The sequence below is a fragment of the Ornithorhynchus anatinus genome, chromosome 18, assembly GCF_004115215.2.
Source record: "Ornithorhynchus anatinus isolate Pmale09 chromosome 18, mOrnAna1.pri.v4, whole genome shotgun sequence".
Lineage (NCBI taxonomy): Eukaryota > Metazoa > Chordata > Mammalia > Monotremata > Ornithorhynchidae > Ornithorhynchus > Ornithorhynchus anatinus.
The window spans coordinates 15,188,699-15,212,173 of record NC_041745.1 but is presented as its reverse complement, the minus strand read 5'-3'; the positions used below and the strand labels follow the sequence as shown (position 1 = coordinate 15,212,173).

The 23,475-nt window shown below is 52.4% G+C and overlaps 1 protein-coding gene across 2 annotated transcripts in view; it reads right to left on the bottom strand.

Moving 5' to 3' along the window:
* The window catches only part of EXOC6B (exocyst complex component 6B), a 370,191-nt gene extending 360,266 nt beyond the window's left edge, over positions 1-9,925 (bottom strand). For both annotated transcript variants that reach the window (XM_029083071.2, XM_029083072.2), the window contains exon 1: positions 9,795-9,925. In XM_029083071.2, coding sequence (XP_028938904.1) covers positions 9,795-9,907 — 113 coding nt within the window. In that variant the 5' untranslated portion in view covers positions 9,908-9,925. The remainder of the gene's footprint in view (positions 1-9,794) is intronic.
* Positions 9,926-23,475: the final 13,550 nt, after the last annotated feature.

Below are 23,475 nucleotides of genomic sequence, written 5' to 3'. Positions count from 1 at the left end.
TTGAGGGACAATGGGACAAGCTGGGAGTCGGAGCACCTGGGTTCTAATCCCCACTCAGCCAGTTCCCTGCTGTGAATCCCGACTCAGCCAGTTCCCTGCTGTGTGACCTCGGGCAAGTCGCTTCCTTTCTCTGGGCCTCGGCTTCCTCAACTGTAAAATGGGGATTCAAAGCCTGTTCTCCCTCTTACCCGTCTCCCTGGGGGACAAGGATTATGTCCCACCTGATTAGCCCATCCCAGTGCTGAGAACGGGGCTCGGCACATAGTAAGCAGTTAACAAATACCTTAAAAAATAAAAATAAAAAAGCAAAGTTTTGAGGACACAGGGCTCATCCTCCTGAGAGAATTTCCCCTTTCCAATCTTGGAAGACCAGAGGGGACAGACCCCTAGGAAAGCTTATAAGCTCGTTGTGTGCAGTGAGTCTGTTTATTGCTACACTGTCCTCTTCCAAGCTCTTAGTACAGTGTTCTGCACAGAGCAAGCACTCAATAAATACCACTGAATGAATTACCTCCATCTTTCTCCTGCTCCCAGCACTTGTAAAGAAAGTGATATCTGCTTGTTTCCCTCAGTCGACTTATAAGCTCCTAAAAAACACAGTTTTTGTGGCTTCTGGTATATTCTCCCCCCTGCTCGGTAGACGCTCAATACATGACATTGATGATAATGATGATGAGGTTATCTCTTCCAGGGGATTGATTTTTTTTCCCCTGAGTTTCGTGCCAAAATCATTAAAGGGAAAACATGACCAGCAATTTCCCTTGCCTTAAAACTAGGTGTTCTTTGGTACCCAAACATCCATTGAAAAGAAATGATGCTCATGTGATTTTTGGAGGGCTTAAAGACTTCTAAAAAAAAATCGCCCAACCTTCACAATGGACCGGTTTCTCCTGGAGCGCTTTCCTCGCTGAGAAAGAAGCTGCTAAAGTCGTCTGCTGTGGGACCTCGGGCCAATCACTTCACTTCTCCGGGCCTCGGTTCCCTCGGTCTGTGACTGTGAGCGCCATGTGGGACAAGGACTGTGTCCAACCTGATTACCCAGCGCTCAGAACGGTGCCTGGCATATAGTAAGCCAGTCAGTCGGTCAATCGAATTTATTGAGCACCTGCTGTGTGCAAAGCACTGTTCTGAGCGTTTGGGAGAGTAAGATACAACAACAAACAGACCCACTCCTTGTGCACAATGAGCCTCCGGTCTAGAGACTTAGCATATACTATTAAAAACATTTAAAAAGTACAGGAGACCCTAAGGGCCTGAAGGAGTTAATCGACACCCCGGGGAATTTTAACGCAATCTTTCACACCTGCCCCGGCCAATGGCTCACAATTTCAGTTGGAAAGAAGAGCCGCAAAACACACAGAAAGGATGAGATCCCAGTCTGGGGAAAATGAGGGACATTACTGCGCCGGGGCCCAGAGAATTTAGCAACACTGAGTCAATTTCAGCCTGAATTTGGCTCGGGCCGAGTGTAAAATTAATTTCTGGCATTCGTCAGGTATTATTCATCTTGCCCAAATACAGTCTGCGGGAATGAGCTGAAGTTAAATGAGAATTAAATAACCCCCAACGAGGATTTTCTGTTTGTTTCGGTCCAGATCGATGGCAGGTTAACTTGAAGGAATAATCCCGCCTGAAATCTTGCTCATTTGACCCCATCCGAGAAAACTCTGGAAGTCTGTGGCCGTTCCCGAGTGATCTGACCCGAGGAACAAATTGGGGGATCTCGGCAGGCGAGCTGGGCGGACGGCAGGGTACGACACCGCCACGAGAGCCCGCCCGGCAAGGGGCTCGGTGCCCGGTTGCCATCAGAGGTGCTTGAAGAATGCCCGATGCCGGATCCGATTATCGCGGCGCGGAGCCCTTGAGACTTCGTGGCTATCGCCGCTCTGCCCGTCGTCCGTCGGGCCTGGCGGCACCGTGGACGTCCTACCTCCTCAACAAACACTCGTCCCAGAAACACCCCTCCCGCCCCCAGTCAGGCAGCTCAAGGATAAATACCACCTTCGCCAGAACCGGTCGACAGAAGGCTCCCGAAGAGACGACGACGTGTCAAAGAGCGGCGCGATAACCGACCCCATCGACGACCGAGGGCGTCCGTTCGATCGCCTCGGCCTTCGTTAGGAGAGCCGCCCTCGTCTCCTTCAGCCTGAAGCCCCTATGCCCGAGAAACTTCTCGACCCAAGGACGTTTCGCTCTCCGGGAGTCTGCGGGTCGCCCTGAGACCAAAGCTGGCAGGGACGAGCGGCAGCCCAACAGCCGCCGGACCACCACACGGTGTCCGATTCGGCGGCGGGGCAGATCCGGACGTGAGTCGGAGGATGTGTCGTCGGAGCTCAACGAGAAATGGCAAGGGCGGGGCACGACTCGGCGACTGGGCTCCTGGGGTGGCAGAACAACGTCGGCGGCCCCTGGGCCACCGGTGGCCGCTCTCTGGAAGCCCAGAGAGGCAGATAATAATAATAATCATGATTACAGTATTTGTTAAGCGCTTATTAGGTGCCTCACACTGTACTAAGCGCTGGGATGGGTACAAGCGAATCGAGTTGGACACAGTCCCCGTCCCACGTGGGGCTCGCTGTCTCAATCCCCATTTTCCAGATGAGGTAACTGAGTAAAGCGACTTGCCCAGGGTCACACAGCAGACACGTGGCGGAGCGGGATTAGAACCCAGGTCCTTCTGAGTCCCAGGCCCGGGTTCTAGCCGCTACGCCCGGATCCCGGCCGGTCACACGCTGGCAGAATCACAAGGGAGGATGGGACTGCTCCGATCCACTGGGAAAGAACCGGGATTTATTCCGAAAGACAAAGGATCCATTAAAGCCACCCGAGCATTAACTCATCCCAAAATGGCAAGGCCATCCTGGCTGCGGCTTCACAGTCGCTGAATTGTGATCCGGACCGACAGATCAACAGAACGGCATCAACACTTTAAAAAAAAAAACAAAAATCTCCAAACAGACCCGAGCCCGGAGCCGTCAAACCGCTTCTGCGGAGCGACGTGCGCCCGTTTCACTGAAGGAGGGGTGGCTGGCTTTCTTTTTGTAACCTTGGTTTCCTCAGCAAAGAAAGCTCATGAAAAAAAAAATCACTCTCTCCTCCCGCCACACCCGGGAACCGATAAGCAGTTGGAGTTGGCAGGGCAGCCTGACGGGAAAAACCTGCAGTTTTCTGACCGTCTGGATTCTGCCCGTCTCGGTGGCGGTCTGGCTACCTGGCAGGGTGGCATCTGAAACTCGCAGACTCTCTTCTCGCCCACACAGAGAACACCCCCCCGAAACACACATACCCCACTTCCCCCAGCTCTCCGCCACCCTACGAGGAAATATCACAGGCGAAACCCAGTGTGGCCTAAAGGAAATAGCCCGGGCCTGGCAGTCAGAGGAGGTGACTAATACCAGCTCAGCCACATTCATTTGTTTAATCGTACTTGTTAAGTGCTCACTGTGTGTGAAGCACTGTACTGAGGCGCTTGGGAGAGGTCAACAGAACGGTAAATGGACACCTGCCACATGTCTGCTCTGTGACCTTAGGCAAGCGACTTACCTGTGGCTCAGTTCCCTCATCTGTAAAACGGGGATGAAGACTGTAAGCCCCACGTGGGGAAGGGACCGGGCCCAACCCCAGCGCTTAGAACAGTGTTTGGAACGTAGGAAGCGCCTGGCAAAGACCATTATTATTAGACTGTAAGCTCGTCACGGGCAGAGAACGTGTTTACCGACTCGGTTGTTCTGTCCTCTCCCGAGCTCTTCAATACAGTGCTCTGCACCCGATAAGAGGTCAGTAAATACCACGACCACGACGACCCGTCCTGGGATGACCAAGGATCCCATTATCTTCCCCGTAGCTGTGCCAACGGGGAGGCGGGCTGGCGGTGACGGGTTTTGAGGAGGAGGGACATTCCAAGCGCTTAGTACAGTGCTCTGCACATAGTGAGCGCTCAATAAATACTATTGAATGAATGAATGAATAAACCAACCGGGAGGGGGTTTCTAAAGGTGCTAACACCCCGATTCCTCCCTTCGAAGTCCGGCGAAAGGGTGAGCGGGCAGACTCCCGGGAGCGGATTCGCTGAGGAGGCTGCTGAGGGGGAACGCTTCCGCCCTCACCCCCACAGAGTCGCCGCCCGGAGAGAAGCGGAGCTTCCTAGACCGTGGGGAGTCGGTTCCGGAGGCGGCTTCCTCCGGCGTCAGAGGGCACTGGATGGCGAAAAGCCAACTTGTCCGTGCAATCCCGGAGGGTGCGTCCAGACCCGAAAACGACACTAGATACAGTAGACGGTAGTTTTACTTTCGCTGGGCCCAAAGCCCACTCTTTGACTCCTTACACCGGCGCATCACAAACTGGAGAGACAAAGCCACGCAAGCGGTTTGGATCCGGCACTCTCAAAACCCCCCAAAGTTCCCCACCCACACACGCTTCTCTCGAGTGGGCCATTCCCTGTAGAAAGGCCAACTTCTTTTAACGGGAGCCACGGTCACGGCGGAGTCGGTCTTGCCCCAAAGAAACCTACTCCTCGTCCTTCCTGGGAAATCCCAACTTCATCGCACAAACACACCGTCAGGCCCGAATCGGCCTCGATCAGTGGCATTTACTGAGCACCTACTGTGTGCAGACCACTGTATCACAGTTAATACAAGAGAGTCGGTGGACACGTTCCCGGGCTCACTGCTGTCAAGGCCAAGGAGAAGCAGCCTGGTCTAATGGATAGAGCCCGGACCTGGGAGTGAAGAAGGACCTGGGTTCTAATCCCAGCTCCACCACAGGTCTGCTGTGTGATCTTGGGCCAGTCACTTGACTTCACTGTGCCTCAGTTCCTTCATCTGTAAAACGTGCATAAGAGAGTGAGCCCCGTGTGGGGGAGGGACTGGATCCAACCTGATTAACTTGGACCTTCTAAGGAACAGTGTTTGACCCATAGTAAGAGCTTAACAAGTGGCCAAGGAGGGTAACAGATCCGAACCGGACAGCAACCCGGAAAAGGGAGAAGGGGGAGCTACGGGCCGGAGGGAAGGAAGGTGGGATCAGGTCTGATCGCCACAAATCAGGGTTCGGGGTGGCTCGGAAGCAAAACCGGAGCCGGAGGATTGGCAAATAAGCTCCTTGTGGGCAGGGAATGTGTCTGTTATACTGTTCTACTGTGCTCTCCCAAACGCTTAGTATGTGGTCTGCGCACATTGAGCGCTCAATAAATGCGACAGACTGACCGACGAGGAGAGAAGCGTTGGAGTATATCACTGTCGGCTCGGGGGAGAGAGGAGAGGCTGGACAACGCTAGTCCCCAAAAGGGGGGCTGAAGCAGCCTCTTGCTGGGGTACACAGTGATGGCCATCTGAGCAGGGAGGTCAGGGAATTTGGGAATGGAGGGAACTCTCCAACTCCAGAGAAGAAACTGACCCTAAGGGAGCGGGCGATTGGAGGGGGGAGGCAGGAGAGAGTGGGGAAAGAGCTGCAGAAACACCAGCTGCTCCTTCTGGAGTTTGAGGAAGTTTGCTTTGCCACACCCTGAGGAATTGGGAGGGAGGCGGTCACCACCAGGGGCCCGGGGCTGGTCTGGGGGTCCCGGGGGGACCGGGTCCCTGGGCAAATGCTGCTTGAGCGGTGTAAAGCTGGCGGATAATAATAATATCGCCATTTGTTAAGCGCTTACTATGTGCAGAGCACCGTTCTAAACGCTAGGGTAGATACAAGGTCATCAGGTTGTCCCACGTGAGGCTCACAGTCTTCATCCCCATTTTCCAGATGAGGGAATGAGGCAGCGAGAAGTTAAGTGACTTGCTGACGGGTGGCGGAGGCGGGATTCGAACCCATGACCTCTGTCTGACTCCTAAGCCCGGGCTCTTTCCACTGAGCCACGCTGAACTGAGGAGGTCGGAGCTACCGCTTCTCCAGAGGGAAGCGGCGTGGCCTAGTGGGTGGAGCACGGCCTCGGAGGCAGAATACCTGCGCAGTCACCCCAGCTCCACCACACATCTGCGGGGTGTGACCTTGGCCAAATCACTTCACTTCTCTTTGTCTCAGTTCCCTCATCTTCAAAATGAGGACTCGATACCTGTTCTCCCTCCTACTTAAACTGTTAGCCCCCCGTGGGGCCGGATTATTATAATAACAACGATAATAACAAAGATGATATCGGTCAAGCGCTTACTATGTTCCAGGCACTTTACGAGGCGCTGAGGTGGACACGAGCAGATCGGCTTGGAGGAGGTCCCTGTCCCACGTGGGGCTCGCGGTCTCGACCCCCATTTACAGATGAGGTCACTGAAGCCCGGAGAAGTGAAGCGACTTGCCCAAGATCCCCGAGCAGACAAGTGGTAGAGCCGGGATTAGAGCCCACGACCTTCTGACTCCCAGGCCCGGGCTCCATCCACTACTCCACGCTGCTTCTCCGGCGCTTAAAACAGTGCTTGGCACATAGTACACACTTAACGAATTCTACAGTTAGCAATATCACATCAGGGCGTAGGACAGAAGAACGTTTAGGGCGGCACGTACCTTTAGGGGGGACAGGAAAGATAGCCGGGGATGCCCGGGCAGTGGATGGCGGAGGAGGGCGGTGATGGAAGTTATTTATTTATATTAATATCGGTCTCCCCCACTAGACTGTAAGTTCGTTGTGGGCAGGGAACGTGTCTGCCAACCGTGCTGTTCTGTTCAGTGCTCTTCACAGAGTGAGCGCTAAATACCCTTGATGATGATGACGAAAAGGCCAGTTTTAAAAGTACAGCAAGGCCGGAAAGGCGGATCAAACAAGCTTTCTAGGGACGGTCGGGCTGACCCAGCCTCTACCACCAAGCCCACTGTAATGCGCTGAAAGAGGATCGCTGCTCTAAAAAAAAAATCCTCCCTGAGGAACAGCAACACGTCCTCAAACACTCCCTCACGGGACGACAGAGAGGACACTGACTCAGGCTGGCGGAACGGGAGAGGGGAGAGACGGTTTGCAAAAAGGCCAGCTCGCTGATGATCCCGATCAGCGGGCAGCGGAGGGGTCACTCCTGATGCCCGGGAGATGGCATCCGTAACTTTGGGAATCGAGGCCAGAGAGGACAGCCTACAGGAGGGAAAGGAGACCGTGGCCGACACAAACACGTACACGTATATAGGATAATGACGGGGGCTGCTATTTGATCCATCCATTAGGGGATGTGCCCATAATGACATCCCCTGTGTGAAAAGGGACGGGAACAGAGTGAGGAGGCTCGTGATGGGAAAGGGAATACCACTGACTGAAAAGGAGATGAGGAGAAGCTCTTGGGAGTGGGCCGGGGCGCACCGGAGCCGGTATCCAGAGATAGAGACGGGGCAGAGCAGGTGAAGCATCCGGGAGGAGGGAGCCTGGAGGGCCTCGGAGAAGGAGAGGAGGGAATGAGGAGGACGGTGTCGCCGGAACGGAAAGACCACAGGCCTGGGAGTCAAAGGGCCTGGGTCCTAATCCTGGATCTGTCACTCGCTTGCTGGGCGACCTCGGGGAAGTCACCTCACCGGGCCTCAGTTTTCTTGTGGTAAAATGCAGATTCAACACCTGTTCTCCCTCCAACTTAGGCCGCGAGCCTCATGTGGGGCAGTGACTGTGTCCAACCCGACTACTTCGTTTCCTCCCCCTGGATTCAGAACGGCGCTTGGCCCACAGTAAGAGTTTAACAAATACCATTACCGTGAGCACTTGGTACAGTCTTTAACACACACTGAACGCTCAACAAATACCACTGCTTGATCGACCGACTGTGGGTGGACTTGATTGGAGGGGAAGGAAGTCTGCGGTGTGGGAAAGGCAGAAGAGAATGCAGGGGGGGAGACCCGGCGGGCAAATTGGAGGGCAGAAAAGGAGGGGAACAAATAACACCAACAGTGAGGGGAGCAGCCGGAACGTCCCCAGGCGGTGAGCGATAAATGCTATCGACTGACTGATTGATTGAGGAGATGGAGGCTTTGCCTAATAGGCTAGTTGCCTAGCGGGGCACCACAAAGGGCTGTGGAGGTGGGGGGGGCTTTTCCATATGGGGGACGGGGGGGGGGGGGACGGGGGGACGGACGGACTATGGCAGACAGGGTGGCCTTGGGGCAGCGAGAGGAGACGGGAGCACTGGGTACCGAGGTGGGTCACGGCAAATCTGCCGGTGGGCCCGGGGAGAAGCTCGGGCAAGAGGGAGCTCTGGAACTGGGGCATCAGCTTTGAACTGAGTGGAAAGAGTAGCCGATTACGGGAGGGGGAAGAGGAAAGGGGAACGGAGAAAACTGGGCAGGTACTCAAGGAGAGGAGGGGGGAGGAAAGGCAGAGGAGAGGGGAAGGAGGATGAGGGAAAAGGGAAGGGGGACGAGGGAAAAGGGAAGGGGGACGAGGGAAAGGGGAAGGGGGACGAGGGAAAGGGGAAGGGGGACGAGGGAAAGGGGAAGGGGGACGAGGGAAAGGGGAAGGGGGACGAGGGAAAGGGGAGGGGGACGAGGGAAAGGGGAAGGGGGACGAGGGAAAGGGGAAGGGGGACGAGGGAAAGGGGAAGGGGGACGAGGGAAAGGGGAAGGGGGACGAGGGAAAGGGGAAGGGGGACGAGGGAAAGGGGAAGGGGGACGAGGGAAAGGGGAAGGGGGACGAGGGAAAGGGGAAGGGGGATGAAGGGAAAGGGGAAGGGGGATGAAGGGAAAGGGGAAGGGGGATGAAGGGAAAGGGGAAGGGGGATGAAGGGAAAGGGGAAGGGGGATGAAGGGAAAGGGGAAGGGGGATGAAGGGAAAGGGGAAGGGGGATGAAGGGAAAGGGAAGGGGGATGAGGGAAGGGGAAGGGAAATGAGGGAAGGGGAAGGAGAATGAGGGAAAAGGGAAGGGGGATGAAGGGAAAAGGGAAGGGGGATGAAGGGAAAGGGGAAGGGGGATGAGGGAAAAGGGAAGGGGGATGAAGGGAAAAGGGAAGGGGGATGAAGGGAAAAGGGAAGGGGGATGAAGGGAAAAGGGAAGGAAGATGAGGGAAAAGGGAAGGGGGATGAAGGGAAAAGGGAAGGGGGATGAAGGGAAAAGGGAAGGAAGATGAGGGAAAAGGGAAGGGGGATGAAGGGAAAAGGGAAGGGGGATGAGGGAAAAGGGAAGGGGGATGAGGGAAAAGGGAAGGGGGATGAGGGAAAAGGGAAGGGGGATGAGGGAAAAGGGAAGGGGGATGAGGGGAAAGGGAAGGGGGATGAGGGGAAAGGGAAGGGGGATGAGGGGAAAGGGAAGGGGGATGAGGGAAAAGGGAAGGGGATGAGGGAAAAGGGAAGGGGGATGAGGGAAAAGGGAAGGGGGATGAGGGAAAGGGAAGGGGGATGAGGGGAAAGGGAAGGGGGATGAGGGGAAAGGGAAGGGGGATGAGGGGAAAGGGAAGGGGGATGAGGGGAAAGGGAGGGAGGATGAGGGGAAAGGGAGGGGGATGAAGGGAAAAGGGAAGGGGGATGAGGGGAAAGGGAAGGGGGATGAGGGGAAAGGGAAGGGGGATGAGGGGAAAGGGAAGGGGGGATGAGGGGAATGGGAAGGGGGATGAGGGGAAAGGGAGGGAGGATGAGGTGAAAGGGAAGGAGGATGAGGGAAAAGGGAAGGAGGATGCGAGGAAGGAGAAGGAGGATGAGGGGAAAGGGAAGGAGGATGAGGGGAAGAGGAAAGAGGAGCCAAAGGGAGAGAGGATGTGAGGAAAGGGAAGGAGAAGGAGAGGCAAGGGAAGGGGGACCGGAGTGAAGAGGTGGGCGGGGGCGGGTGGAGGGCGGGAGGCGGCCGGCTCCGGGGGAGGATGCGGGCGGCCCCTCAGAGCAGAGCGGGGCGGGGCGGCGCGGGTACCTCAGCGTGGGCCCGATGCAGGCGGTGTCGGTGCTCTCGATCTCGCGGAGGATCCGCTCGTGCTCCGCCGCCGTCTCCAGGCTCTCCGGCTCCGCCATCTTGGCCCGCTCCATGACCGGCCCCTGGCCGGGCCCTGACGTCATCACGCCCGGCGACGCCCCCTCGACGCACGACGGGATTTGGAGTCCCGCTCCCCCCCCCCCTTCCCGGCCGCTCCGGGCAGCCGCGCGATGCCTGCCGGGACCTGGAGTCCCACGCCTCATCTCCGTGCGTCGTCGCGCACGGCCCGCCGGGACTTGTAGGCGGAGGCAGGAGTTGGGGGGGCGTGGGGAGAGGATCCAGCCTGCCAGGCCCACGGTGGAGGGCACGAAGAGGGGGCATGGAGGAGGGCAAGGGTCTACCCTTCTCTCCCCAACGCCCCCATTCCGACGTTAAAGCCTCAGCCCTTCTCCTCCGAGGTGCTGATAATAATAATAATAATATTGGTTTTCGTTCAGCGCTTCCTATGTGCAGAGCACTGTTCTAGTGCTGGGGGAGATGCACGTCCTCCCGCGGTCCTGGAACGCCCTTCCTCCTCACCTCCGCCAAACCGATTCTCTTTCCCTCTTCAAAACCTTACTTAAAAATCACCTCCTCCAAGAGGCCTTCCCAGACTGAGCTCCTCTTCTCCCTCTACTCCCTCTGCCATCCCCCCTTTACCTCTCCGCAGCTAAAGCCTCATTTTCCCCTTTTCCCTCCGCTCCTCCACCTCTCCCTTCCCATCCCCACAGCACTGTACTCGTCCGCTCAACTGTATATATTTTCGTTACCCTATCTATTTTGTTAATGAATTGTACATCGCCTCGATTCTATTTAGTTGCCATCGTTTTTACGAGATGTTCTTCCCCTTGACGCTGTTTAGTGCCATCGTTCTCGTCTGTCCGTCTCCCCCGATCAGACCGTAAGCCCGTCAAACGGCAGGGACCGTCTCTATCTGTTGCCGACTTGTTCATCCCAAGCGCTTAGTACAGTGCTCTGCACATAGTAAGCGCTCAATAAATACTATTGAATGAATGAATGAACGTGGGGCTCACAGTCTCGACCCCCATTTTACAGATGAGGTCACCGAGGCCCCAAGAAGCGAAGCGACTTGCCCAAGGCCACACAGCTGGCAAGTGGCGGAGGCCGGATTAGAACCCAGGACCTTCGGACTCCCAGCCCCCTGCGGTAATGTACAACCTATCCCTTTTCTCTTTTTATGTGACTTTTCTGTATAATATTTTTTCCCCTGGTTGTCTTCATATTTTGGGGCATTCTCTCGGGTCTCTACTCTGGTCTCTAGCTATTTTTTTGAGAAGCAGCGTGGCTTAATGTACAGCACAGGGGCCTGGGAGTCAGAAGGACTTGGGTTCTAATCCTACCTCTTCTGTGTGAACGTGGGAAAGTCACTTCCCTTTTCTGGGCCTCAGTGACTTCATTGGGAAAATGGGAACTAAGAGTGTGGGCTCCATGTGGGACAGGAACTTGTGTCCCACCTGATTAACTTGTTTCTGGTGCTTAAAACGGTGATTGGAATATGGTCAGTGCCTAACAAGTTCCATAATTATTAATTACTGATTAGATGTGTACACTCCTCCGGTTTGAACAAACTTGGAGAGGTTATTCGTCCCCTCTCCCGGCCTATGAGCAGCCCTGCTCCCAATTTTGGGAGGAGAGACACTTGGGTTTTAAGGAAGGCGCCTCCCCCTTTATCCACCCTCCACCTTCCCATTCCAGTGACTAACAACCCGCGTGGTCAGGAAGCTCTTCCCCATGACTAACCCAAATCCCTCTTGCTGTTGTTCTTGGGGGGGTTTTATTGTTTTGTGGTGTTTTTTTATTCGTCGCATATGTTACCGGGTGCCGGGCACTTTGCAGTCAAGATCACCAGGATGGCCAAAGACCCCCGTCCCACGTAGGGCTCCTCGTTTTAATCCCCATTTCCAGATGAGGCAACTGAGGCCCAGAGAAGCGAAGTGACTTGCCCAACGGACAGGTGGCGGGGCCGGGATTAGAACCCGGGTTCTCTGACTCCCAGGCCCGTGCTCTTTCCACTAGGCCGTGTCGCTTCCCTTTCATCCTCAAACATGGGCCCAGGCCTGCGAGGAAAGACTTGACTAGTCCAAGGGCGAGGCTGCTTGTGTTTTGGAAACCTGGACCTGCCACATCTACATGTGGGAGGCAAAGAAGGAGCTGGGCTTCTCCTTCTGGACTGGAAGCTCATTGTGGGCAGGGAGTGGGTCTGTTTATTGGTCTATTTTGGACTCCCCCAAGTGCTTAGTACAGCGCTCTGCGGACGGCGAGTGTTCCATAAATATGCCTGAAGGAGGGAAAGTAGGCGAGGTCTGCCTTGTGCGGGGAGAACATTCCCACCTCAGAGGCTGGTGACAGCCAAAGGTTGGAACCTGAGGAGAGGTAACTGATGGTAGGGCCGTGCCCCTTCAGGATCATTCATTCAGTTGTAGTTATTGAGCGCTTACTGTGTGCGGAGCACTATGATAATTATTATGGTATGTGTTAAGCGCTTACTGTGTGCCAGGCACTTTACTAAGCTCTAGGGCGGGTACGAGTAAATTGAGTTGGACACAGTCCCCGTCCCGCAAAGCGCTCACAGTCTCTATCCCCATTTTACAGACGAGGTAACCGAGGCCGAGAGAAGTGATTTGCCCGAGGCCACACAGCAGACAAGTGGCGGGGATTAGAACTAGTGACCTTCTAACTTCCAGACCCGTGCTCTCGCCGCTACGCCAATACCAGTAAACGGACACATTTCCTGTCCACGACAAGCTTAGAGTCTGGCGGGGGGGAGAGACAGACCTTAATATCAATAATAATAATGTTGGTATTTGTTAAGCGCTTACTCTGTGCAGAGCACTGTTCTAAGCACTGGGGGAGATACAGGGTGATCGGGCTGTCCCACGTGAGACTCACAGTCATTTTACAGCTGAGGTCACTGAGGCCCAGAGAAGTGAAGTGACTTGCCCACCGTCACCCAGCTGACAAGCGGCAGAGCCGGGATTCGAACCCTTGACTGGGCTCTTTCCACTGAGCCACCAATACATAAGCACTCAATCAATACCACTGATGAGGATGATGAGGATGAAAGAACCAAATCCTCAGGCCTCACAACCTAAACCGGGCTTTGCCCCGAATCCCCGCCGCTGCCGCTCCAACTCTGGGCCCTCCCCAGGGCCCTGTTGGCTCAGCGTGTTTCAAGCCTGTTTGTGCGCTCGCAGGCACTGGGGAAGCCGGTTTATTCCCCACCCCGCGCCAACCGGCCCCCTGAGTGTGAGCTCACCGTCGTCCCTCCGGGCTCTGAACTCACCACCCTCTCCGCGGATCCTGAGCTCAGCAGAGCTCGTGGGGCCATGAGATCATCGCCAGCCTCCGCCCCAGCCGCCTCTGCCCCAGAGAGGATCACTTGCCTCTCGCTCCCAAGAGACCGGGGCTTTAAGGAGGGTTCGTCTGAGAGGCAGCGTGGCGTAGTGACTAGAGTTCGGTTCGGGCCTCGGAGGCGGAAAGTCATGGGTTCGGATCCCCGCTCCTCCGCTTGTCCTCTGGGTGACTTTGGACACGTCACTTCATTTCTCTGGGCCTCCAGTTGCCTCTCCTGGAAAACGGGGATGGAGGCTGGGAGCCCACATGGATCAGGGACTGTGTCCAATCTGATTTGCTTGGATCCATCCCAGTAATGGTTAGTACAGGACCTGGAACATAGTAAGCCCTTAATAATAATAATAATAATGGTGATATTTGTTAAGCGCTTACTACGTGCAGAGCACTGTTCTAAGCGCTACAGGGTGATCAGGTTGTCCCACGTGAGGCTCACAGTTAACCCCCATTTTCCAGATGAGGTAACTGAGGCACAGAGAAGTTAAGTGACCTGCCCACACTCACACAGCTGACAAGTGGCATCACAGGATTCGAACCCGTGACCTCTGACTCCCAAGCCCGGGCTCTTTGCACTGAGCCATGCGGTTTAACAAATACCACAATGATTATTATTATTTCTATATTAATAACCCCTCTCTGAATCGCACTACGCCCTTCCTTTGTCTCTCACTGTGTCCGTTCCTGGCCAAAGTCCTTGAATGGTGAATAGGTTAGAGAAGCAGCGTGGCTCAGTGGAAACAGCAAGAGCTGGGGAGTCAGAGGTCATGGGTTCAAATCCCGGCTCTGCTGCTTGTCAGGTGTGTGACTTGGGGCAAGTCACTTCACTTTTCTGTGCCTCAGTGACCTCATCTGTAAAATAGGCATTAAGACTATGAGCCCCACGTGGGATGACCTGATGCCTCGGATCCTCCGCAGCGCTTAGAACAGTTCTTTGCACATAGTAAGCACTTAACAAAAGCCGTTATTATTCTTATCATTACTAGGTGCTGGGGTAGATAGAAGCTGATCAGGTTGGTCACAGTCCATGTCCCAAGTGGGATTCACTATCAATCTCCATTTTACAGATGAGGAAGCTGCAGCACAGAGAAGTCAGGTGACTTGTCCCAAGTCACAGAGCAGACCAGTGGCTGAGCCGGGATTTGAACCCAGGTCTTTCTGACTCCCAGGCCCCTGCTCTATCAACCTCCGCTCCAAACAAAAACTCCTCACTCTAGGCTTCGAGGCTCTACATTACCTTGCCCCTTCCTACCTCTCCTCCCTTCTCTCTTTCTACCACCCACCCCGCACACTCCGCTCCTCCGCCGCCCACCTCCTTGCCGTCCCTCGGTCTCGCCCGTCCCGCCGTCAACCCCCGGGCCACGTCCTCCCGCGGTCCCGGAACGCCCTCCCTCCTCACCTCCGCCAAACTGATTCTCTTCCCCTCTTCAAAAGCCTACTTAAAACTCACTTCCTCCAAGAGGCCTTCCCAGACTGAGCTCCCTTCTCCCTCTACTCCCTCTACCACCCCCCCTTCACCTCTCCGCAGCTAAACCCTCTTTTCCCCCTTTCCCTCTGCTCCTCCACCTCTCCCTTCCCCTCCCCACAGCACCGTACTCGTCCGCTCGACTGTATATATTTCCATTACCCTATTTATTTTGTTAATGAATTGTACATCGCCTCGATTCTATTTAGTCGCCATCGTTTTTACGAGATGTTCTTCCCCTCGTCTCTATTTATTGCCATTGTTCTCGTCTGTCCATCTCCCCCGATTAGACCGTAAGCCCGTCAAACGGCAGGGACCGTCTCTATCTGTTGCCGACTTGTTCATCCCAAGCGCTTAGTACAGTGCTCTGCACATAGTAAGCGCTCAATAAATGCTATTGAGTGAATGCTCTATCGAGATGCTACTCAAAAAAGAGTCGCCACCGGAAACAGAGAGACCATCCCAAAATGTGAAAAAGACAACTGGGGAAAAGAGATTATCCAGAAATGAAGGGAGACAGGGACTTGGTTTGTAGATAACCACTTTCAATCAATCAGTGGTATTAACTTAATGCTTACTGTGTGCCAAGCACTATATTAAGTGCTTGGGAGAGGCAGTAGAGTTGGTAGAAGCCACCCCTGCTCTCTCAGAGCTTGTAGTCTAACAAGGAAGCAGACATTAAAATAAATTATCGCTAGGGAAAGAAGCAGAGTATATAATAACAATAATGTTGGTATATGGATATGGTATATGGATATTGTTACTCTATCATCATTATATTGTATTATCTGTAGTACACTGTAATTTTTCCCCCCATCCATAATCTATTTCCCCATCTTTCTAGACTGTAAGGTCGTCCTCCAGACCGTAAGCTCTCTGTGGGCAGGGAATGTGTTCTCTGACTCCCCAAACGTGCTTACTGATTCCATAATTGTTTCTTTTCCTCCCTCCTGCTTCTCCCACTTCCTTCTTCCCCCGACCCCAACGCCTCGACTCCCACCGCCGTTCTAACGCTACCGCTCGCCTCTTCCCTCTCTTTCCCCCCACACTTTAATCTTGGTGTTTAAATCTCGGTATCCCTAGGAGCCTTCCCTCCCCGGACAGTTGGAATTTAGTGTCAGGGCAACTAAAACCAGGAGGCTCCAGGGACACAGCGGTCGAGCTGTCTCAGCGGACGGCTGAGTTGGGCCTCTCGACTCTGCGGGAAAATCCTCCGGCCTGGGAAGTGGGGCTGGAGTTGGGGATGGGTTTCCGGGCGAGGGGGTGGTCTCTGAAACTCTGCCCTGCCAGAGAAAATGTCGTATAACCGCTCTCGGGAATCTCGAAGCTTCTTCCCCGCTCCTTTCTGTTCTCGGATTCATCCATTCAGTTGTATTTATTTGGCACTCACTCTGGGCAAAACACTGTACTGAGCACTGGGGAGAGTACAGTACAACAGACACATCCCCTGCCCACAGTGAGCTCACGGTGTAGAGGGAATCTGTAAACGTTCGTTCGTTCATTCGATCATATTTATTGAGCGCTTACTGTGTGCAAAGCACTGTACTACTAATAATAATGTTGGTATTTGTTAAGCGCTTACTATGTGCAGAGCACTGTTCTCAGCGCTGGGGGAGATGCAGGGTAATGAGGTTGTCCCACATGAGGCTCACAGTCTTCATCCCCATTTGACAGATGAGGGAACTGAGACTTGCCCACAGTCACCCAGCTGACAAGTGGCAGAGCTGGAATTCGAACCCATGACCTCTGACTCCCAAGCCCGGACTCTTTCCACTGAGCCACGCTGCTTCTCAAGCGCTTGGCTGTGTACAATATGACAACAGACACATTCCTGCCTACAATGAGCTCCCAGTCTGAAGGAGAAAAGCCGAAAGATCTGTTCCCTTGTCTCCATGCCCCTCTAGGCTGTAAGCTCACTGTGGGCAGAGAATCCGTCTACCAACCCCGTTACGTGCTGTTCTCCCAAGCACTTAGCACAGTGTTGTGCACGCAGTCAGCGTTCAGTACGTACTATTAGTCGACTGATTGGTGGATGCACCTGAGAGCGGATAGCAGCAAGAGTCTGGAGGATCGCAGTTCGGGCAGGGTGGACAGATCCATTTTCCATGTTGGCTTCGATTCAGAGAAGCAGTGTGGCCTGGGGGAAAGCGCGGAGGCCCGGGAGTCACAGGACCTGGGTTCTAATCCGGCCTCTCCACGTCTCTGCTCCGTGATCTTGGGCAAGTCACCTAACTCCTGTGTGCCTCAGTTATCTCAGCTGTAAAATGGGGATTTCTCTTGTGAGCCCCATGTGGGACATGGACTGTATCCTCCCCGTTTATCTTATGTCTACCCCAGCGCTTAGTGCAGTGCCTGGCACAAATACCATTAAAAAAACAAACTTCGGAGTCAGAAGGGATTTTGGGAGGTCATCCGGTCCAGCCCCCTGCCTCCAGACTAGTGACTAACCCACCAGGACAGACGGATCCATTCACTCATTCGGTCAGTTGTACTTATCGAGCACTTACTGGTTGCAAAGCACTGTACTAAGCGCCTGGGAGAGTACAGCACAACGTCAGACACCCTCCCTGCCCACAACGAGCTCACGGTCTAGAGGATCTGTAAAATTGGGTTTAATTCGGCGAGTCCCATGTGGGACGAGGACCGTGTCCAACCTGATGAGCGCGTATCCACCCCAGCGTCTCCGGTACACGGTAAGTGCTCGTCAAATACGGTGAAAACAGACCGGCAACGACAGAAACCACTTCAGATTTTACTGCCATCTGTTGGCAGCCGAGCGGTTGGAGAGAGCATTGATCGCAGAGTGTAAACAGGGAACCTTCAGCAGCCCAAATGATTCCACTTGGCCTGTATATATCCGTCACGGGATCCCTGCGTCCCCCATCCGCTTTCTATTCATATTGTCAGTCTCCCCCCACTTCTAACCCGTGACCCCGTTGCTGGGCAGGGATTGTCTCTGTTTCCGATTGTACTTTCCAAGCACAGTGCTCTGCGCACAGTAAGTGCTCAGTAAATATGATTGAGTGAATATTAATGTCCGTCTCCCCCTCTAGACTGCTTAAGAAAAGCAGCGTGGGCAGGTCTCTTCACTTCTCCGGGCTTCAGTCCCCTCACCTGTAAACTGGGGGTGAAGACTGTCAGCCCCATGTGGGACAGGGGTTGTGACCACCCCAATTTGCTTGTATCCACATCCACCTTACATCTACAACAGTGTTTGACCCGTAGTAAGCGCTTAACAAATGCCGTCACTATCATTATTATTAGCCTGTGAGCTAAGTGTGGGCAGGGAACGTGCCTGCCAACTTTAGTGTCCTCCCCCAACTGTTTAGCACAGTGCTCTGCACGCAGTAAGTGCCATCGATCGATCGATTGATCTCCAGCCCCGGATGGGATGTCCGGGAAATCCGGTCTTGAGGCCGATATGCTTCAGGGTCTTCTCTGAGCCGCCCGGAGCCCATCTGTTTAATGAGAATAATTCTTGTCCCTCCTTCACCTCCCGAGGGTGAGACTGGGTGAGATCATGGCTAAGGCAAGCTGAATTCCAGGGAGAAAGTTCCGACTAAACAATGGGGATGCTCGACTCTTCTTCCTACCCAAACCACGTTCTCTCCCCGCGGGTTCTCTGTTTATTGATGAGTGTGCAGGGCGGGATTAAAAGTCTTGCAGGAGGCAGAGTGGTCTGGTGGAAAGAGCCCAGGCTTGGGTCAGAAGATCTGGGTTTTGATCTCAACTCCGTCTCTTGCCTGCTGGGTGACACGGTCAAGTCACGTAACTTCTCCGGGCCTCGATTTCTGTAAAACGAGGGTTCAAAATCTCTTCTTCCTCCAATTTAGACCGTGAGCCCTGAGGACAGGGACGGTGTCCAACCTGATTCTCTCTACCCTAGTGCTCGGCGTGTCGCTAAGGCTTAATAAATATTATGATGCTTATAATTGTGGTTGTTATTTTTATGGTACTCGTTAAGCACTTACTATGTCCCAGGTGCTAAGCACCGTACAAAACGATCAGGTTGGCCACAGTCTGTGTCCCGGTCCTAATTCCTCATTTTACAGGCGAGGTAGCTAAGGCGCAGAAAAGTCAAGTGACTTGCCCGAGGTCACACAACAGACAAGTGGCAGAACTGGGTTTCGAGCCCAGGTCCTTCTGAGTCCCAGGCCCGTGATCTTTCCGCTACGTCACGCTGCTCCGTCGTCACTATTATTGTTATCGTTTGTATTGTTATCATCATCATCTGTTATTTCTGACTCCCGATCTGTAACCTGCACAGAGCAAAACCAGCTCTTATTAAGAAAGAAAAAAATCTTTGAATAATGGAATGAATGTTTCTAGGTTCTGTTTGGTTGGACTAACCAAGGGGCGACTGACAAACCGCCTGCTACTCTGCAGTATTTTGGAATTTGCAGCAAGGCTGCGTCCTCACAGTGCCTTCTCAATGGGCCAAGAGCTAGGCTGATGGACAACTTCTGCCTCCAAACTGCTCCCGACGCCTCTCAGGGCAGCCCCAGAGGGTGGGGAGGGGGTGGCGGTGGAGGAAAGGCCTGAAATATCCTGTCTATTAGATCTACAAACATTACCCCACTGTGCCTGGAATTCTGATAAACGTTTGTTTGAGGCTAAAGTGTAAGTTTGCCTAGTCAAAATAGAAATGCGGGGCCCAGAAATTATCTCCCAAAGTCTGTTTTCTTCCAACCGGGCCCAGTAAAGATCTGCCCAGAGAATTAGGAAGAAGAGCCCTTCGCTCCCCTCAGCCTCCCCCAGCCCACACACGCACATCCGCCTTCCTTAGATGTTCAGGCTGCCAGCTATCAATCAATCACATCGATTGAGCTCTCACTGTGTGCAGAGCATTGTACTAAGCACTTGGGTGAGAATGTTATGCCAGCGTCGGTGGTTACGTGTCCTGCCCCCCGACGAACTCACAGTCTAGAGGGGGAGGCCGGCATTAATATAAACGAGAAGTAGAAATAACTAGAGTTCCGCTTCCTTTCTGCTCACGGCCTGTTACGCTGGCAGAGAGGAACCCGTGAGCGGCAACAATCTGGGAGGTTGTTTTATGGCATTTGGTAAGCGCTTACTGTGTCCCGAGCACTGGGACAGATACAAGTTTATAGGGCAGAATGACTCCCAGTGGGGCTCACAGGCTGAGGAGGAAGAACGGGTATTTTATCCCCATTTTACAGGTAAGGATACCGAAGCACAGAGAACTCAAGGAGCTCGCCTGAATTCCCACAGCAGGCAGGTGGCGGAGCCAAGATTAGATTCATTCATTCGATAGTATTTATTGAGTGCTTACTATGTGCAGAGCACTGTACTAAGCGCTTGGAATGGACAATTGGGCAACAGAGACGATCCCTGCCCAGTGACGGGCTCATGGGAGACAGCGCAAAGCAAAACAGAACAAAACAAAACAAGACCACGTCATCAAGATGGTGCCTGCCCTTTCCACTAGGCTACACTGCTTCCCAAGCTAACTCCATTTTCTTTGGTCCCCTACAACCTTTATTTATCTCTCTGAATAGCTGAGGTTGGAGATGTCATGTCTCGTATTTTGGTGGGGGGGGTTCGTTCATTTTTATCTGCCTGCCCCGGCCCCATCTCGACTCTCTCAGTCACTATTTGTACGCGTCTGTTGCTTCCCCCATCGTAATCCAACCTCTCTTCAAGGGAGAGGACTGTGCATTTCACTTCTTTTGAATGTTCTTCAAGGGCCTAATTCAGTATTTGACGCAGAGTTGGTCAATCGGTCGTATTTATTGCGTGCTCACTGGGTGCAGAGCACCGTACTAAGCACTTGGGAGTGGACGCGCTGCTTAGGGGAGAGAGCATGGGCCTGGGGGTCAGAAGGACCTGGGTTCTATTCGACAGTCTCCGCCAAATGTCCTCTGCGTAACTTTAAGCAAGTCACTTCACTTCTCTGGGCCTCAGTTCCCCCATCTGGAAAATGGGGATTAAGAGTGTGAGCCTCATGTGGGACAGGGACCGTGTCCAGTCTGATTAACCTGTATCTACCCCAGGGCTTAGAACAGGGCTTGACACACAGTAAGCGCTTAACAAGTACCAATTTTTTTTTTTTTTTTTTACAATATAGCAGTAGATTGTAAGCTCGTTGTGGGTAGAGAATGTGTCTGTTTATTGTTGTAAGCGCTTAACAAGTGCCATCATCATTATTATCACTATTATTATTATTATTGTTCCCTCCTTCCCGCTCCTCCCCATCATGTCTGTCCCAGAACGCTGAACGCCAGGAGCTCAGTAAAAGTCACTGACAGAGAAGCGGCGTGGTCTAGTGGATAGAGCTTGGGCCTGGGGTCAGAAGAACCTGGATTCTAATCCCCGCTCTGCCACGTGTCTGCTGTGTGACCTTGGACAAGTCACTTCACTTCTCTGGGCCTCAGTTACCTCATCTGGAAAATGGAAATTAAGACGGTGAGCCGTGTCACGCCCGCCCCCCCCCCATGTGGGACAGGGACTGTCTCCAACCCGATTACCTTGTGTCCATCCTTAGGCTCTTAGGAAGCGCTTGATGAATACCATTAAAAAAAAGTCAAGAGGAGAACAGAGGGAGAATTCTCTTCCTCTCCAGGCACTGATGAGGGTCTTAATCCTGGGGCGCTCTCCAGCAGACTGCCATCTAAAGCCTAGGCTGCCTTATTATTAATAATGATAATAATATTAAGCGCTTACTATGTGTCAGGCACTGTATTAAGCGCTAGGGTGGATACAGGCAAATTGGGTTGGACCAGTCCCTCTCCTACGTGGAGTGAGAGTGGGCGGGGCCTCCAGGGAAGAGAGGGAACCACCCCATTGCACTGGACATTTCTATACCAGTCCAAATACCATGGACATTTCTATAATCCTACTTATTTACATCCATGCCTTTTTACTTCTTCTTACATATATATAAATCTATTTAATGACAATGATGCTATTGATGCCTCTTGACTTGCTTGGCTGTCTGTCTTCCCCGCTTCTAGTCTGTGAGCCTGGTGTGGGCTGGGATGGTCTCTCTTTATTGCTGATGGGTACTTTCCGATCGCTTGGGACAGTGCTCTGGCACACCGGAGCAGCAGCGTGGCTCAGTGGAAAGAGCCCGGGTGTGGGAGTCAGAGGTCATGACTAATAGTAAGTGCTTCAGAAATGCCATCTTTATTATTGTTAGCAGTAAATGCTATTGAATGAATGAATGAATTAGTAATAAGCGCTCAATAAATACGATTGAATGAATAGTAATGGATTAAATACTATCTTTATTATTGTTAGTAGTAAAAATAAAACAAAATAAATGGTGATATTTGTTAGGCGCTTACTATGTGCAAAGCACTGTTCTAAACGCCGGGGGAAACAAGGTGATCAGGTTGTCCCACGTGGGGCTCACAGTTTTAATCCCCATTTTACAGATGAGGTAACTGAGGCACAGAGAAGTTAAGTGACTTGCCCAAAGTCACACAGCTGGCAAGCGGCACAGTTGGGATTCGAACCCATGAACTCTGACTCCCAAGCCCGGGCTCTTTCCACTGTACCACGCTGTAGTAATTATTACTAGTGGTAAGTGCTCAATAAGTACGATGAATGAACGAATAAATGAATAGTAAGTGCTCAAGAAATGCCATCTTTATTATTGTTAGTAGTAGTAATTATTATTAGTAGTAAGCGCTCGATAAATACGATTGAATGAATGAATAGTAAGGGCTTAAATACCATCTTTATTATTGTTAGTAGTAGTAATTATTATCAGTAGTAAGTGCTCAATAAGTACGATGAATGAATGAATAAATGAATAGTAAGCACTTAAGAAATGCCATCTTTATTATTGTTAGTAGTAGCAGTTATTATTAGCAGTAAGCGCTCAATAAATACGATAGAATGAATGAATGAATAGTAAGGCCTTCAATACCATCTTTGTTATTGTGAGTAGTAGTGATTATTATCAGTAGTAAGCGCTCAATAAATATGATAGAATGAATGAATAGTAAGCGCTTAAGAAATGCCATCTTTATTATTGTTAGTAGTAGTAATTGTTATCAGTAGTAAGCGGTCAATAAATATGATCGAATGAATGAATGAATAGTAAGGGCTTCAATACCATCTTTATTATTGTTAGTCATAGTAATTATTATCAGTAGTAATTGCTCAATAAATACGATACAATGAATGACTGAATAGTAGGCGCTTAACAAATGCCATCTTTATTATTGTTAGTAGCAATAATTATTATCAGTAGTAAGCGCTCAATAAATACGATAGAATGAATGAATAGTAAGGGCTTCAATACCCTCTTTATTATAATAATAATAATAATGTTGGTATTTGTTAAGCGCTTACGATGTGCAGAGCACTGTTCTAAGCGCTGGGGTAGACACAGGGGAATCGGGTTGTCCCACGTGGGGCTCACAGTCTTCATCCCCATTTTATAGATGAGGGAACTGAGGCACAGAGAAGTGAAGTGACTTGCCCACAGTCACACAGCTGACAAGTGGCAGAGCAGGGATTTGAACTCATGACCTCTGACTCCAAAGCCCATGCTTTTTCCAATAGCAATTATTATCAGTAGTAAGCGCTCAGTAAATAGGATGAATGAATAGATGAATAGTAGGCGCTTAACAGATAGCAACTTTATCATTGTTAGTCGTGGTAATTATTAGTAGAAGTAAGCGCTCAATAAATAGGAGTGAATGAGTGAATGAATGAGAGAGGGCGGGGGCCTCCGGGCGCGAGGGGGAGGGCGTGGCCTCGGGGCAGGGGGCGTGGCCTCGGTCGGAGGGGCGTGGCCAGAGGGCGGCGAGCCAATGGCAGCCGAGCGGGACGGGG